At 42.1% G+C, this 14,792-nt stretch overlaps 1 protein-coding gene across 1 annotated transcript in view; it reads left to right on the forward strand.

Annotated features, from left to right (window-relative positions):
• Nucleotides 1-14,792, forward strand: part of MCTP1 (multiple C2 and transmembrane domain containing 1) — a gene marked incomplete at both ends in the record, with an annotated part of 162,850 nt that overhangs the window by 23,852 nt on the left and 124,206 nt on the right. Inside the window, 3 exons of the mRNA XM_083353508.1 lie at nt 12,733-12,875; nt 13,259-13,338; nt 14,340-14,448. Of these exons, the coding sequence (XP_083209634.1) occupies nt 12,733-12,875; nt 13,259-13,338; nt 14,340-14,448 (332 nt within the window). The remainder of the gene's footprint in view (nt 1-12,732; nt 12,876-13,258; nt 13,339-14,339; nt 14,449-14,792) is intronic.

Genomic DNA, 14,792 nt, shown 5'->3' on the forward strand with positions numbered 1-14,792 from the left:
TACCACTATTACATTAGTTTATATATTTTGTAATGATAACTTTCCCCTTAACATAAGGATTTTGTTGGCTTTAAAATGTTTTTTAGCAACTTATAAAATAGACAGCTAGAGCGGATAGTAAATTTGTATCAAACATATTTTGCTTATATCTGGGTTTTTCAAATTTTAGAAGGCAATGAACTTTTTTTTCCCCAGACTTTTTTTTTTGGCCCCAGGATGTAAAGACATATTTTTAAAAACATGAGCAAAAGAATACATATTCACTCTCTGACTTGGTCCTGGATTCGGAACCATGCATTGTTAATTGGACTGTAATCCCAGGTAAAGGGCAGAAGAATCAGTATTGGCTGCCAGTTAACTGTTGAGTATGTTCAAGTAATTGTTTTGCGACTAGATGCATACACACTTTTGATGATGTGTTGGTATCTATTGTGTTGGAATATGTTATATTTCGATAGTTGAATATAGGTCAGATTTGTGATAAATGGAGCTTAGAAACAGAATAGTTTACCACTGAAGCAGTCATTCCTTTTTAGATCACTGTGTGCTTTGTCAGTTTAATACCAATTGTTATTGGTAATACTGTGAGTCTTCAAATGGATATGGGAAGAATAGAATCAAAGAGACAAAATATGAGAAGAATTTTTAGGCAGCATTTGTCTGGTGGTTATAATTGAAAGTCAAGTATTATTTTTTTAAGAAATATTGCATTTAGCCTTTTTTATTCTTAACTCTTAAAGCTGCTGTGATAAAATGGAAAAGCCTTTAATGTGATTGTAGTTTAATATTATAGATATCATAGGCACATACAAAGATTAGTTGTTAATATACTCGGGTTTTTTATATTAATTGACATCTCTGACAAAAGCAAGCATCTCTCTTTGGTAGTTTTAATCCTAGTTCGTTTTATGCTTTGGGAATATATAAGAAGCAGTTCAATGAGATACAATAGTCTGCTCCCTCTAACAAATTTAACACATTTTAAATCACGTTATTTACTTTTCAGTAGATAATTATCTCAGATACTTTCACAGCTGACTTAGAGTAAATGGTATTTGAAAAGGTTTGCTTTGTGAATTCTAAAAGGATAGGGCTTTCAAACAGGGCTTAAAACTAACTATGGATGTGAAAATACTGTAATATACCGTATATACTTGAGTATAAACCGAATTTTTCAGCCCACTTTTCGGGCTGAAAAAATCCACTTCGGCTTATACTCCAGTGAACAAAAAAAAGAACTGTCCCTTCGTTCAGAACAGGCTGCTGAGAGAAGGGAGCGGCAGAGCCTTGCAGAGCTGGTGGCAGTCCAGCGTTGTTTCTCCCCCTCGTGCGTGCGTGTGTGTGTCAGACCCATGGGAATGGCTGGTAGGGAAGCGGCATTCCGGCATTCCCCTCCTTCCTGTGTGTTGAGCCCATGGGGCTTGACACACAGAAACGCAAATGCCGGACTGCCGCCACCTTTACTAGCCATTCCTGCGGGTCTGACACACACACACACACACACACACACACACACACACATGCACGAGGGGGAGAAACAACGCTGGACTGCCACCACCTCTGCCAGCCCTGCAAGCCTCTGTCGCCCCGGCGTTGGTGGTCGAGCTCTTCGGAGCCGGCAGAGAATCTCCCGCAGGAGGAGGTCGCGGCTTTCTCTCTTGCTTCGGACTGCAAGGATTTAAACTCCAGGAACAAATCCCGATGGAAGTTTTTTTTAAAAAATACTCCTCCGGGTCGGACAGGGGACCCAGGCTGAGGTCTAGGGGTAGTGGGGGGGGCTCGCGGACATAGATGGGCTCAAGTGGAAGCCAAGCAGCCCTCCCGAATCTGGGCTTCTGGACGGAGCAGCCGGTGGTGTGTTTCAAAAAGCAGAAAAGTTGGATTTTGAACATTTCAGCAGCGCATCTGCACCCGCTGCTTTTAGAAAGTACGAGGACCGGCAACTCCACTTCTCGGCTGATGCAGCGGGAGGCCGTGGGTCAAGCAGGCTACGCTTCCTCAGGTGCTGCAACGGCACCCGTTTTCCCCGGCGAGTTTTCACTACCTGGCCCCTGCAGAATCGCGGCGGTGCCCCCGGAGGAGCCTACCCCGAGGCTGCGGCTGATTTTTCCTTCTCCAGGCCTCTGCCGCCCAGAGCGTTGTTTCTCCCCCTCGTCTGTGTGTGTGTGTGTGTGTGTGTGTGTGTGTGTCAGACCCACGGGAATGGCTGGTAGGGAAGCGGCATTCCGGCATTCCCCCCCTTCCTGTGTGTCGGGCCCACGGGGCTTGACACACAGAGAAACACAAATGCCGGACTGCCGCCACCTTTACTAGCCATTCCTGCGGGTCTGACACACACACACACACACACACACACACACACACACACACACGAGGGGGAGAAACAACGCTGGACTGCCGCCACCTCTGCCAGCCCTGCAAGCCTCTGCCGCCCCGGCGTTGGTGGTCGAGCTCTTCGGAGCCGGCAGAGAATCTCCTGCAGGAGGAGGTCGCGGCTTTCTCTCTTGCTTCGGACTGCAAGGATTTAAACTCCAGGAACAAATCCCGATGGAAGTTTTTTTTAAAAAAATACTCCTCCGGGTCGGACAGGGGACCCAGGCTGAGGTCTAGGGGTAGTGGGGGGGGCTCGTGGACATAGATGGGCTCAAGTGGAAGCCAAGCAGCCCTCCCGAATCTGGGCTTCTGGACGGAGCAGCCGGTGGTGCGTTTCAAAAAGCAGAAAAGTTGGATTTTGAACATTTCAGCAGCGCATCTGCACCTGCTGCTTTTAGAAAGTACGAGGACCGGCAACTCCACTTCTCAGCTGATGCAGCGGGAGGCCGTGGGTCAAGCAGGCTACGCTTCCCCAGGCGCTGCAACGGCACCCGTTTTCCCCGGCGAGTTTTCACTACCTGGCCCCTGCAGAATTGCGGCGGCGCCCCCGGAGAAGCCTACCCCGAGGCTGCGGCCGATTTTTCCTTCTCCAGGCCTCTGCCGCCCGTTTCTGTCTGACACACATACACACACACACACACGCACGAGGGGGAGAAACAACGCTCTGGGCGGCAGAGGCCTGGAGAAGGAAAAATCGGCCGCAGCCTCGGGGTAGGCTTCTCCAGGGGCGCCACCGCGATTCTGCAGGGGCCAGGTAGTGAAAACTCGCCGGGGAAAACGGGTGCCGTTGCAGCGCCCGGGGAAGCATAGCCTGCTTGACCCACGGCCGGCGGGGGAGACCGGTGCAGGGACACGCCGGGGAGCCTCCGCCGTGGGGAGGTGCCGCCACTGCCTTTCGCTCCTCCACGACTGCGGAGGCTTCCCGGCAGCGACGAGAGCCGCAAAGCAGGAGCGCCCGCAGGACGGGTCGCGGCTGGAGGGCCGACCTTTTTCCTTCCGTGTACGGAGCGAAGCGCTTCGACTGCGTCGTGGAAGCGCCACCCGAGAGTCTTTCGGGTGGCGGATCCAGCCCCGCCACGGGTACTGAGTTTGAAGAGAGGCTGGGCCTCCCGCTGCATCAGCCGAGAAGTGGAGTTGCCGGTCCTCGTACTTTCTAAAAGCAGCGGGTGCAGATGTGCTGCTGAAATGTTCAAAATCCAACTTTTCTGCTTTTTGAAACGCACCACCGGCTGCTCCGTCCAGAAGCCCAGATTCGGGAGGGCTGCTTGGCTTCTACTTGAGCCCATCTATGTCCGCGAGCCCCCCCCCACTACCCCTAGACCTCAGCCTGGGTCCCCTGTCCGACCCGGAGGAGTATTTTTTTAAAAAAACTTCCATCGGGATTTGTTCCTGGAGTTTAAATCCTTGCAGTCCGAAGCAAGAGAGAAAGCCGCGACCTCCTCCTGCGGGAGATTCTCTGCCGGCTCCGAAGAGCTCGACCACCAACGCCGGGGCGGCAGAGGCTTGCAGGGCTGGCAGAGGTGGCGGCAGTCCAGCGTTGTTTCTCCCCCTCGTGCGTGTGTGTGTGTGTGTGTGTGTGTGTGTCAGACCCGCAGGAATGGCTAGTAAAGGTGGCGGCAGTCCGGCATTTGCGTTTCTCTGTGTGTCAAGCCCCGTGGGCCCGACACACAGGAAGGGGGGGAATGCCGGAATGCCGCTTCCCTACCAGCCATTCCCGTGGGTCTGACACACACACACACACACACACACACACACACACACACAGACGAGGGGGAGAAACAACGCTCTGGGCGGCAGAGGCCTGGAGAAGGAAAAATCAGCCGCAGCCTCGGGGTAGGCTCCTCCGGGGGCACCGCCGCGATTCTGCAGGGGCCAGGTAGTGAAAACTCGCCGGGGAAAACGGGTGCCATTGCAGCGCCTGAGGAAGCGTAGCCTGCTTGACCCACGGCCTCCCGCTGCATCAGCCGAGAAGTGGAGTTGCCGGTCCTCGTACTTTCTAAAAGCAGCGGGTGCAGATGCGCTGCTGAAATGTTCAAAATCCAACTTTTCTGCTTTTTGAAACACACCACCGGCTGCTCCGTCCAGAAGCCCAGATTCGGGAGGGCTGCTTGGCTTCCACTTGAGCCCATCTATGTCCGCGAGCCCCCCCCCACTACCCCTAGACCTCAGCCTGGGTCCCCTGTCCGACCCGGAGGAGTATTTTTTTTAAAAAAACTTCCATCGGGATTTGTTCCTGGAGTTTAAATCCTTGCAGTCCGAAGCAAGAGAGAAAGCCGCGACCTCCTCCTGCGGGAGATTCTCTGCCGGCTCCGAAGAGCTCGACCACCAACGCCGGGGCGGCAGAGGCTTGCAGGGCTGGCAGAGGTGGTGGCAGTCCAGCGTTGTTTCTCCCCCTCGTGCGAGTGTGTGTGTGTGTGTGTGTGTGTCAGACCCGCAGGAATGGCTAGTAAAGGTGGCGGCAGTCTGGCATTTGTGTTTCTCTGTGTGTCAAGCCCCGTGGGCCCGACACACAGGAGGGGGGGAACGCCGCTTCCTTACCAGCCATTCCCGCGGGTCTGACACACGCACGCATGCATGAGGGGGGGAAACGCCGGACTGCCGCCACCTCTACCAGCCGTTCCCGCAGGTCTCACACATACACACACACACACACACACACACACACGCACGAGGAGGGAAACAACGCTTGGCTGCCGCCTCCCTAGCAGACCTTCCCTGCGGGGATGTGCTGCCAGGAAGCCTGGCAGCCTGATGAGCGGACCCTGCGAACCGCGGCCGAGCCAGCTCCGGGATGCTGCCAGAGTCAACGAGCGGCTCGTCGTGGCACAGAATATAGATATGTTGCTAAGAAGGGGCCAAGCTTATACTTGACATACGACCGACAATCTTTGCTGGCATGGCGAGTTTCTAGTTGTTTTGGAACTGTTGGTGAGACCGTTAAAAGTCATTGGCGCTGTTTGAATTTGTTCTACCAGCAGCAAGATCTGACTGCTGGCCCAGTGATGGATTCTATTGCAAATCAGGGCTGTTTCCAGAGGAGGCAGAGGAGGAGAGGACCTGGAGCTTATGGAGCGAAGGAACTGGATGAGTTCCTTATACTTATACTCGGCTTATACTCAATAACTTTTCCCAGTTTTTGGGGTAAAATTAGGGGTCTCGGCTTATACTTGAGTCGGCTTATACTCAAGTATATACGGTAATAAGTATTTGCTAAGCTTAGTTTTCTATTCTTTTTGGCTTGTGTTTACAGTATGTGGACAGAACTTCAGCCATACCTTTCCTATTGGTTAAATCTGTCAGATATAGTTAAAGGTGAAGATCAGGTTTTTGAAAAGATGTGTTTCATTAACCAATAGGCTGATGTTCTACAATCCTTATTTAAAAGCTTGATTTGCCATTTTTGAACACTGCATGTTCTATTATAAACAAACCTTTAAGATCTAGAGAAGGGATGTTTACAAAGATAGGTCTGCTAGCACAGACATGACTTCCCCAGATATTGTTTCCCACCTTGCTAGGAAGTTATTTTTGGTCTCTACTTAGTATTTAGGAAATCTCTAATGATACATCTTTAATGTTAATGTTAATTGTATTTATCATTAATCTTTGGAATTGTGTTTAATTTTGCTTGCCACATTGAGTGATTATCTGAGCGAAAATATGTGAGTTTAAATGAAATATATAAATTATGTGAAATGAAAATAACTCACTGCTTTATTAGGTAATTACTTTTGCATGACTATTTTAATTCTTGAGTCCTTTCAGCTGAATTACAGTTACAATTCATGTGTTATATTTATTGACTGACTGAAAATTGTATTTAATTCACTTTATTTACTGAATGATCACTTTGTGTGCAACATTTTATAGAATACAAGAGAGGTAATTATGCACAGATGAAGGGGAAAGTTTCTATTTTTCTGTTACCTTTTTCTTTTTCTGTACTTTTTCATTTTTTTCTTTTATAAAAGTGTTTTTCATTCTATAGGTGTGTTTGGTTTACTTATGTATATAGTATAAACTTTAATAAAATTGATGGAAAAAAGAGGGATAACTGTGACTTCATAAACTGACTTCACATGAGAAAAAACTGGAATATGAATCTTAAAATGTGTTAGAGACTCATAATTAGCATTCTTGTGTTCTTTTGAAGTTTCTGGATGTCATTGAGAGTTTATACAAATGAAAAGTCAGATTATATATGTAATAATAATGTCATCTAAGCAAAATTATCCTGCAATTTATGTGATAAATTATGATTAAATTATAAATCAGCACTCTAATTCACCCATTTCTTATGAATGAAATTTGCTGTTTTAATCTGTAGTCTTGTGAATTGGTTGTTGGAGAGGATCTGGACATATAATTATGAATAAGCTAAAATTTTGCTCAGTAACATTGTCAGAGTGATAGTTCTGAGAATCAAATGATTCAATGTATTACATTGAGTACTGTATATAAAAACTTAGAATTATTAATAGAAGAAATTGAGACAATTATGGCAACATGTTTTCATTCAACAAGGTTAATAATCAGTAATATGCTTTCTCTTGAAGAATGAACTGTACAACAAGATGCTATAAAGACCATTTTTAAACATAGACTACAAAGTAAGGTTACAAACTAGTGAATATTTTAACTCTATATAAAAGGTAGATTTGTTGTTTCAAAAACTTTATACAAAAATTATTTCAACAGAATTCAGCAAGATAGTGGTCATATAATACCTTGGACAGAAGTGATGTAGTCTAAATAGTTTCTCAAAATAATTGACCTGTTATTTGTTTATTTCTTTTCTGTTTTTCATAGAAATTGATACGTAAAGTGACAGAGCATTTGATTCCTATATATTGAAGAGAAAGTTCAGTAACTGCCATCAGTGGAAGTGTACAAATGGTGTAGGCAAAGCTGAAAAAAATTAGCTGGTGCTGCTTATAATGCTTCAAGGTTCTTATTGAACAATAATTATCCCCATTATTTATCTCATTCATTGATTTGACACATAACACTTACAATAAATAATATTGTTGTAAATAATATTGTGGTAAATGAAGGATTACCTGTTGCAACCTAACCAATTCTCCTGGATTTTCATGTTGTTGTTGTTGTTAGTTGCAAAGTCACGTTCGACCCATCGTGACCCCATGGACAACGTTCCTCCAGGCCTTCCTGTCCTCTACCATCTTCTGGAGTCCGTCTAGACTCACGCCTACTGTTTCAGTGACTCCATCCAGCCACCTCATTCTCTGTTGTCCCATTCTTTTCTTGCCCTCAACCTTTCCCAGTATTAGGCTCTTCTCCAGTGAGTCTTTCATTCTCATTAGGTGGCCAAAGTATCTGAGTTTCAACTTCAGGATGTGGCCTTCTAAATAGCAGTCAGGGTTGATCTCCTCTAGGACTGACCGGTTTGATCGCCTTGCAGTCCAAGGGACTCGCAGGAGTCATCTCCAGCACCATAGTTCAAAAGCCTCAATTCCTTGGTGCTCAGCCTTTCTTATGGTCCAACTTTCACTGCCATACATTGCAACTGGGAAGACCATAGCCTTGACTATACGCACTTTTGTTGTCAGGGTGATGTCTTTGCTTTTTAGTGTGCTGTCTAGATTTGCCATGGCTTTCCTCCCCAGGAGCAAGCGTCTTTTAATTTCTTGGCTGCAGTCCCCATCTGCAGTGATCTTGAAGCCCAGGAAAATAAAATCTGTCTGTTATGTATTGGACTCACTTGTAATACCACGTGGTAAGCTGGAGCAGCTAACGGCTCTCCAGCAACTCAGACTCCCCATCTCCAGTATGGCTATTGGCTGCCCCTAGGCGGCAATGGGTTGCTTCAAACCTATTGGCTGCCGCCTAGGGGCCAGGCTATAAATTGCTGCAAGCTGCAGCCCAATTCTCAGTTCAGATCCTGTAAGCAATAAACCATGAGCTTTGCTGAACTCACTTGCCTCGTCTCCTTTCCTGCACAACGAACCCACTACACAACACTGTCACTACCTCCATTTCTTCCCCGTCTATTTGCCAGGAATTGAGAGGGCCGGATGCCATGATCTTAGTTTTCTTAATGTTAAGTTTCAACCCAACTTTATAAATAAATTTGGTTGGGTTTTTTCCAGCCTGTTGAGTATAAAAAGGGGTTGTCCCTGACATTCAAACAGGGCCAGTCGTAGGCTGGAACAGAACAACTATGTGCTCTGCAGCCAAAGATGGAGAAGCTCTATACAGTCAGTAAAAACAAGACCAGGAGCTGACTGTGGCTCAGACCATGAGCTTCTCGTTGCAAAATTTAGGCTTAAACTGAAGAAAGTAGGGAAAAGCACTAGGCCACTCAGATATGAACTAAATCATATCCCTGACAAATATACAGTAGAGGTGACAAATAGATTTAAGGAATTAGATCTGATAGACAGAGTGCCTGAAGAACTATGGACAGAGGTTCGCAACATTGTACAAGAGGTAGCAACTAAAACCATCCCAAAGAAAAAGAAATGCAAGAAAGCAAAATGGCTATCTGAGGAAGCTTTGCAAATAGCTGAGGAAAGGAGGGAAGCGAAAGGCAAGGGAGAAAAAGAAAGATACACCCAATTGAATGCAGAATTCCAGAGAATAGCTAGAAGAGATAAGAATGCCTTCTTAAATGAACAGTGCAAAGAAATAGAAGAAAACAATAGAATAGGGAGGACCAGAGATCTCTTCAAGAAAATTGGAGAAATGAAGGGAACGTTTAATGCAAAAATGGGCATGATAAAGGACCAAAATGGCAGGGACCTAACAGAGGCAGAAGAGGTTAAGAAGAGGTGGCAAAATTACACAGAAGAACTATACAAGAATGAGCTTAACGTCCCTGATAACCACGATGGGGTGATCACTGACCTCGAGCCAGACATCCTAGAATGAGAAGTGAAGTGGGCCTTAGAAAAGCTGAGCAACAACAAAGCTAGTGGAGGTGACAGTATTCCAGCTGAGCTATTCAAAATCTTAAAAGACGATGCAGTAAAAATGCTACACTCAATTTGCCAGCAAATTTGGAAAACTCAACAGTGGCCACAGGATTGAAAAAGATCAGTTTACATTCCAATTCCAAAGAAAGGCAGTGCCAAAGAATGTTCAAACTATCTCACCATTGCACTCATTTCTCATGCTAGTAAAGTTATGCTTAAAATCCTACAAGCTAGACTCCAGCAGTATGTGGATCGAGAACTACCAGAAGTACAGGCAGGATTTCAAAGAGGCAGAGGAACTAGAAATCAAATTGCCAACATACGCTGGATCATGGAGAAAGCTAGGGTCCAGAAAAACATCTACTTTTGCTTCATTGACTATGCTAAAGCATTGGATTGTGTGGATCCCTGAATAGATCCAGCTGTGAATCCTCTATGTCCAATACCTCGTGTTCGCACGGCTGAGTCTGATGAGGAACATGACAGGAGGGGCCAGGCTGAGAGTCCTGCAGTGCATCAGAGCATCCCTCTGACACCAAAGGCTCTCCAAACCCCTTCTCCTCCTCCTCTTCAGAATCATCAGACTCAGCTGCCGGTATCACAGGCTGACGCTCAATCACAACAATAAATTTGATTTCTGTGTTGACCGTCTGGTGATGTCCCTGTGTAGAGCCATCTCGGGTTGTTGGAAAAGAGTGTTTGCTATGATCATCGTATTTTCTTGACAAAATTCTATCAGCCTGTGCCCTGCTTCATTTTGTAATCCAAGGCCAAACTTGCCTGTTATTCCGGTTAACTTTTGGCTTCCTACTTTAGCATTCCAATCTCCCATGATGATAAGGACATCACTTTTTGGTGTTATTTCTATAAGGTGCTGTAGGGCTTCATAGAACCAGTCAATTTGATCCTCTTCAGCACTGGTGGCTGGGGCATAGACTTGGACTAGTGTGATATTGAATGGTTTGCCTTGGATTCGAACTGAGATCATTTTGTCATTTTGGGGAGTGTATCCCAGTATTGCTTTTCCTACTCTTTTATTGACTATTAAGGCTACTCCATTTCTTCTGAAGGATTCTTGCCCGCAGTAGTATATCTGATGGTCATCTGAATTAAATTCACCCATTCCTGTCCATTTTAGTTCGCTGATTCCTAAGATGTCGATGTTTAGTCTTGTCATCTCTTGTTTGACCACGTCCAGCTTTCCTTGATTCATGGATCTTACATTCCAGGTTCCTATGGAGAAAAAAATCTTTACAGCATCGGCCTTTCCTTTCACCACCAGATATATCCACAGCTGAGCTTTTAGCTTTGGCCCAGTCACTTCATTCTTTCTGGCGCTACTAGTACTAGCCCTCTGCTCTTCCCCAGTAGCATATTGGACACCTTCCGACCTGAGGGGCTCATCTTCCAGCATCATATCTTTTTGCTTTTTGGTACTGTCCATGGGGTTTTCATGGCAAAGATACTGGAGTGGGTTGCCATTTCCTTCTCCAGTGGATCAGGTTTTGTCAAAACACTCTGCTATGATTGGGTGGCCCTGCACGGCATAGCTCATAGCTTCATTGAATTACGCAAGCCCCTTCACCACGACAAGGCAGTAATCCACGAAGGGGTGGATTTTCATAACGGTTTCAAATTCTCCCACTCTTCTTAACCTTCCTCCTTCATTCTTAAGATCATTCTTAAGATCAAATTTTATTCTTCCATCAATTTGTAAATACATCAACCATGGTATATTTCAGCTTACGCTGAATAATTCTTGCTAATGTGTTTAATCCATGATTTATGGACAGCAGTTAACAGGACTGGGTCTAATATTGACTACAGGATTCTGTTTTATGAGCCCATGATTTGTGTAGGTTTATAACTGAGCCTCAAAAGAAAGATTTTTGCTGTCATACTGCCACCATGTGTTCAGCAAGGGCTGTTGCTGTTATAATTGCTTTTGGGCTTTTTTAAATAGTGAGACTAAAAATATTTAATATTTTTAAGCTTGTAAGCTGCCCTGAGTCTTCGGAGAAGGGTGGGATATAAATGGAATTAAAATAAAATAAATAAAAAATAAAATAAATAAAGTAATAATTGTCATATTAGAATGTAGGATAAAAAAGCCTTAAATATTTCAATAAATATTAGAAGTCTGCTTGAAACATTGTTTACTAGGACAACTGACTTGGCATATTTGCGTTTTTAATTAAAATTAATGAAATATGTTAAAACACAGGTTATATTTGTTATGGACAAACCTATTCAGCTTTATATTTACATGGCATGATACATTTAATAGTAAATATTGATCAAATCACATCAGTGTAATTTTGTTTTTAAATTTCATTTACCTTCTAAATTATGCATTCAAATGCATGTCTATACACTTTTGCTCATGTGGACATTTTATTGCAGGATTAAATCTTATAATTGGCTATTTATATTCTATGATAAATTCTGAATCCAGACAGAATATTTTAAAGAGTGTATTGAGATATTTCCATGTAAAGTTATTCAGAGATCAGGGGATAATTTAACAGATGGCGAATATACACACAGTTTTAAATTCAGTGTAGAACAATTTCAAATATTAAACTATCGCTTCCATGTTTTTTTATTGTTTGATCTGGAATTTATCTCAAATATTTGTTTGTTTCTGTTGCATAATGTTTACAGTCTTTTTAGTTATTGAGAAAGAGGTTAATAAAGGATATTTCTAGTGTTTGGCAAGATAGAGCATTAGTCTGAATTTGACTTTGTTTTTACTTAACCTTATTATACACTGGAAGATAATTTTGCCTTGTCATTGCCTGATGAAATATTACAAATATATAAACTGTATTTATGGAATGATTTTGAATAAATGAAAATGCATTCCATGTTGCTCTTATTCACAGTAATGTGCAGTATGCATGCACTACTTTAAAGTAAAATAGAAATAAAAGCTCTTCTGAATGTCATCTTTACAACCATGAAAAACTATTTAATATAAAACAGTAGATGTTTTATTGTAGGAATTGCACATTTTGCTTTAAGAATTAATATATGAGGTCTTACTTTATTCTCTTTGTCAGGGGTATTTTTAATTGCTAATTTTAAAGAAACTATATAAAAGCAATGATATAGTTTCATAATCCACCATATATAGAACCTACATATATAACAAAGCAAGGAAAATAATAATAAATAAATAATATACATATGGTAGTAACCAACCAACAACCTTCCTGTCACATGTTAGAATTACCAAATCTTGAGTTTCAAAGAAAATAAATGTAGAATTGATCCAATCTCACTCTTATTTTAATCTTTTAAAAACATTTGTTACTCCCGTCATCTAAAAAGAGAAAACTAGCTGCTTATTGTTGTTTTACTTTAAATTTATGAGCTCCCAAGAACATCTAGTTTTCATATATAACCTTAACTTTTGCTTCAGGAACAAGTGATCCATATGTCAAGTTTAAACTTGGTGGAAAAGAAATCTTTAGAAGTAAAACAATCAGTAAGAATCTTAATCCTGTTTGGGAGGAAAGAACTTCCATTCTTATTGAGCACTTAAGGGAACAACTGTATATAAAGGTAAGTCACATCCAGTTCTCCTTAAAAATAGCAATAATAGTACATCTTACTGATCTCAGAGCTTAATCTTAACAGAAATATTATTAAAGGGCACAATACAACATCCTTATTAAAATTGCAATATTCATCAAAATATTCCAGAACACAGCAAAATAAAGTCTTCATAACTTTGATTAATGTTTGAGAAATTATGCCAGCCAGAAAAAGAAATAGTAAAAGAGAACTTTACATATGTATTTTATAAAAATGAGTACATGAACTTTGGGACCAATTAGTTTGCAGTATCATCTAATAATTGCATGCCTCATGTATCTATTTGTGTAAACATTGAGTTAAGTTTATGAAATCTGTTTTTATTAATAAATGTTATTTGTTCATCTTAGGTTTTTGATTATGATTTTGGACTTCAAGATGATTTTATGGGGTCAGCTTTTTTGGACCTGAATTCCCTAGAACAAAATAGGTATCATTTTATGAAACTCAATGAATTTCATGATGTATTTCTTTCTATTTCAATGTGACTAGGGATACAGAGAAATAAAAAAAGAAGTTGAATGCTACACTACCAATACTAGTTAAAATAAAAATACTAGAGTTGAATTATCACAAATTTATGAAAAGAGAACTAGGAAGCATTGTCTTCCCTTCCCTTCCTCATCTACTTTTCTTTCTGTTTTACATCTTTTAAACTACTTTGGGACCATTTCAAACTGGAAGGGTATAATGTTTGAACTTAGATGATCAGCTATAGTGGGGTCTCCATATTTGTGATGGTATGTGTCCATCATATTCTCATCCAAATGGTCCCAGATATTTCCTACATATGTCTGAACACTGGCAGAGATATAGGAAACAGGCTATTGTGGGGAGTTGAAGTGAAGGTAGTTCCTTAGCTTGAAACAACAGGGCTTTGGGTTGGGAAGGACCAAGCTGGGAATGGCTTGGATCATGTTGGGTCCTTGGCTAATGATCAGTAGAATTCAATTAAGAGAATTGCTGGGATTGCCATTGTTAAGTAATGCAGTCACATGATGTCATGCTTTGTGACAGCATCACTTAGTGACAGAAATTCTGGTCCCAGTTGCCACTGTAACTCAACAACTACCTGTAATATTTACATTGCTTTTAGTAAATATTGAAAGTTTGGATATGAAAAAATATCCAAACTTTCAAGTGTTTATTAAAAGTTTGTACAGAACAAAGCTTTGTATCCACGATAATGTGAACATTGTGTTCTTGTCATTTTAAGATGTCAGACAGTCCTTGGTGTATATTAAAAGCCTTATCCATAAGTTTACAAAAATTCCTGGACTTGTTCTTGCTTTACATTCTCATTGTTTATTTGATGAAGGTGATAGAAAGCAAAACATAACTCATGAGTTATTAAACTCTTTGTCCTGAGGCAGGCAGTCTGTAGAAGCATAATTTTAGTGTTTTCATTTTTCTATTGACCTATTTTTCTAGGCCTGTTGATGTTATATTGAGTCTGAAGGACCCACATTATCCAGACCAAGATCTTGGGACTATATTATTAAACGTGTTGCTGACCCCAAAAGAGCAACAGACGGAAGGGGTAAGTCTATGCTAAATGTCATATAAGCAAAACGTTTCTGACTGGCCTATAAATGTCTGAACTTGTCAGAGAAGATAATTCAAAAAGACTATTTTTTGAGTGTGTATGTATATGAATATATGCATTTGAACACCACACATCTACATTCTAAACATTTACAGCTAGTGATGAGCTTTTGTGATGGATTTGACTACAACATAATTGTAATGAGATGTTGATAGAACAGAATATATAATTAGTATAGAATGTATTTCATACAAATTTTATCAAATTTGTCAAATTTGCCCAAGTCAATTTTAAGATTTTGCTTTCAAGGTCAACTTACAGTGAAACTTGCCATTAAA

Source organism: Vipera ursinii (assembly GCF_947247035.1).
Source record: "Vipera ursinii genome assembly, chromosome: 2".
NCBI lineage: Eukaryota > Metazoa > Chordata > Lepidosauria > Squamata > Viperidae > Vipera > Vipera ursinii.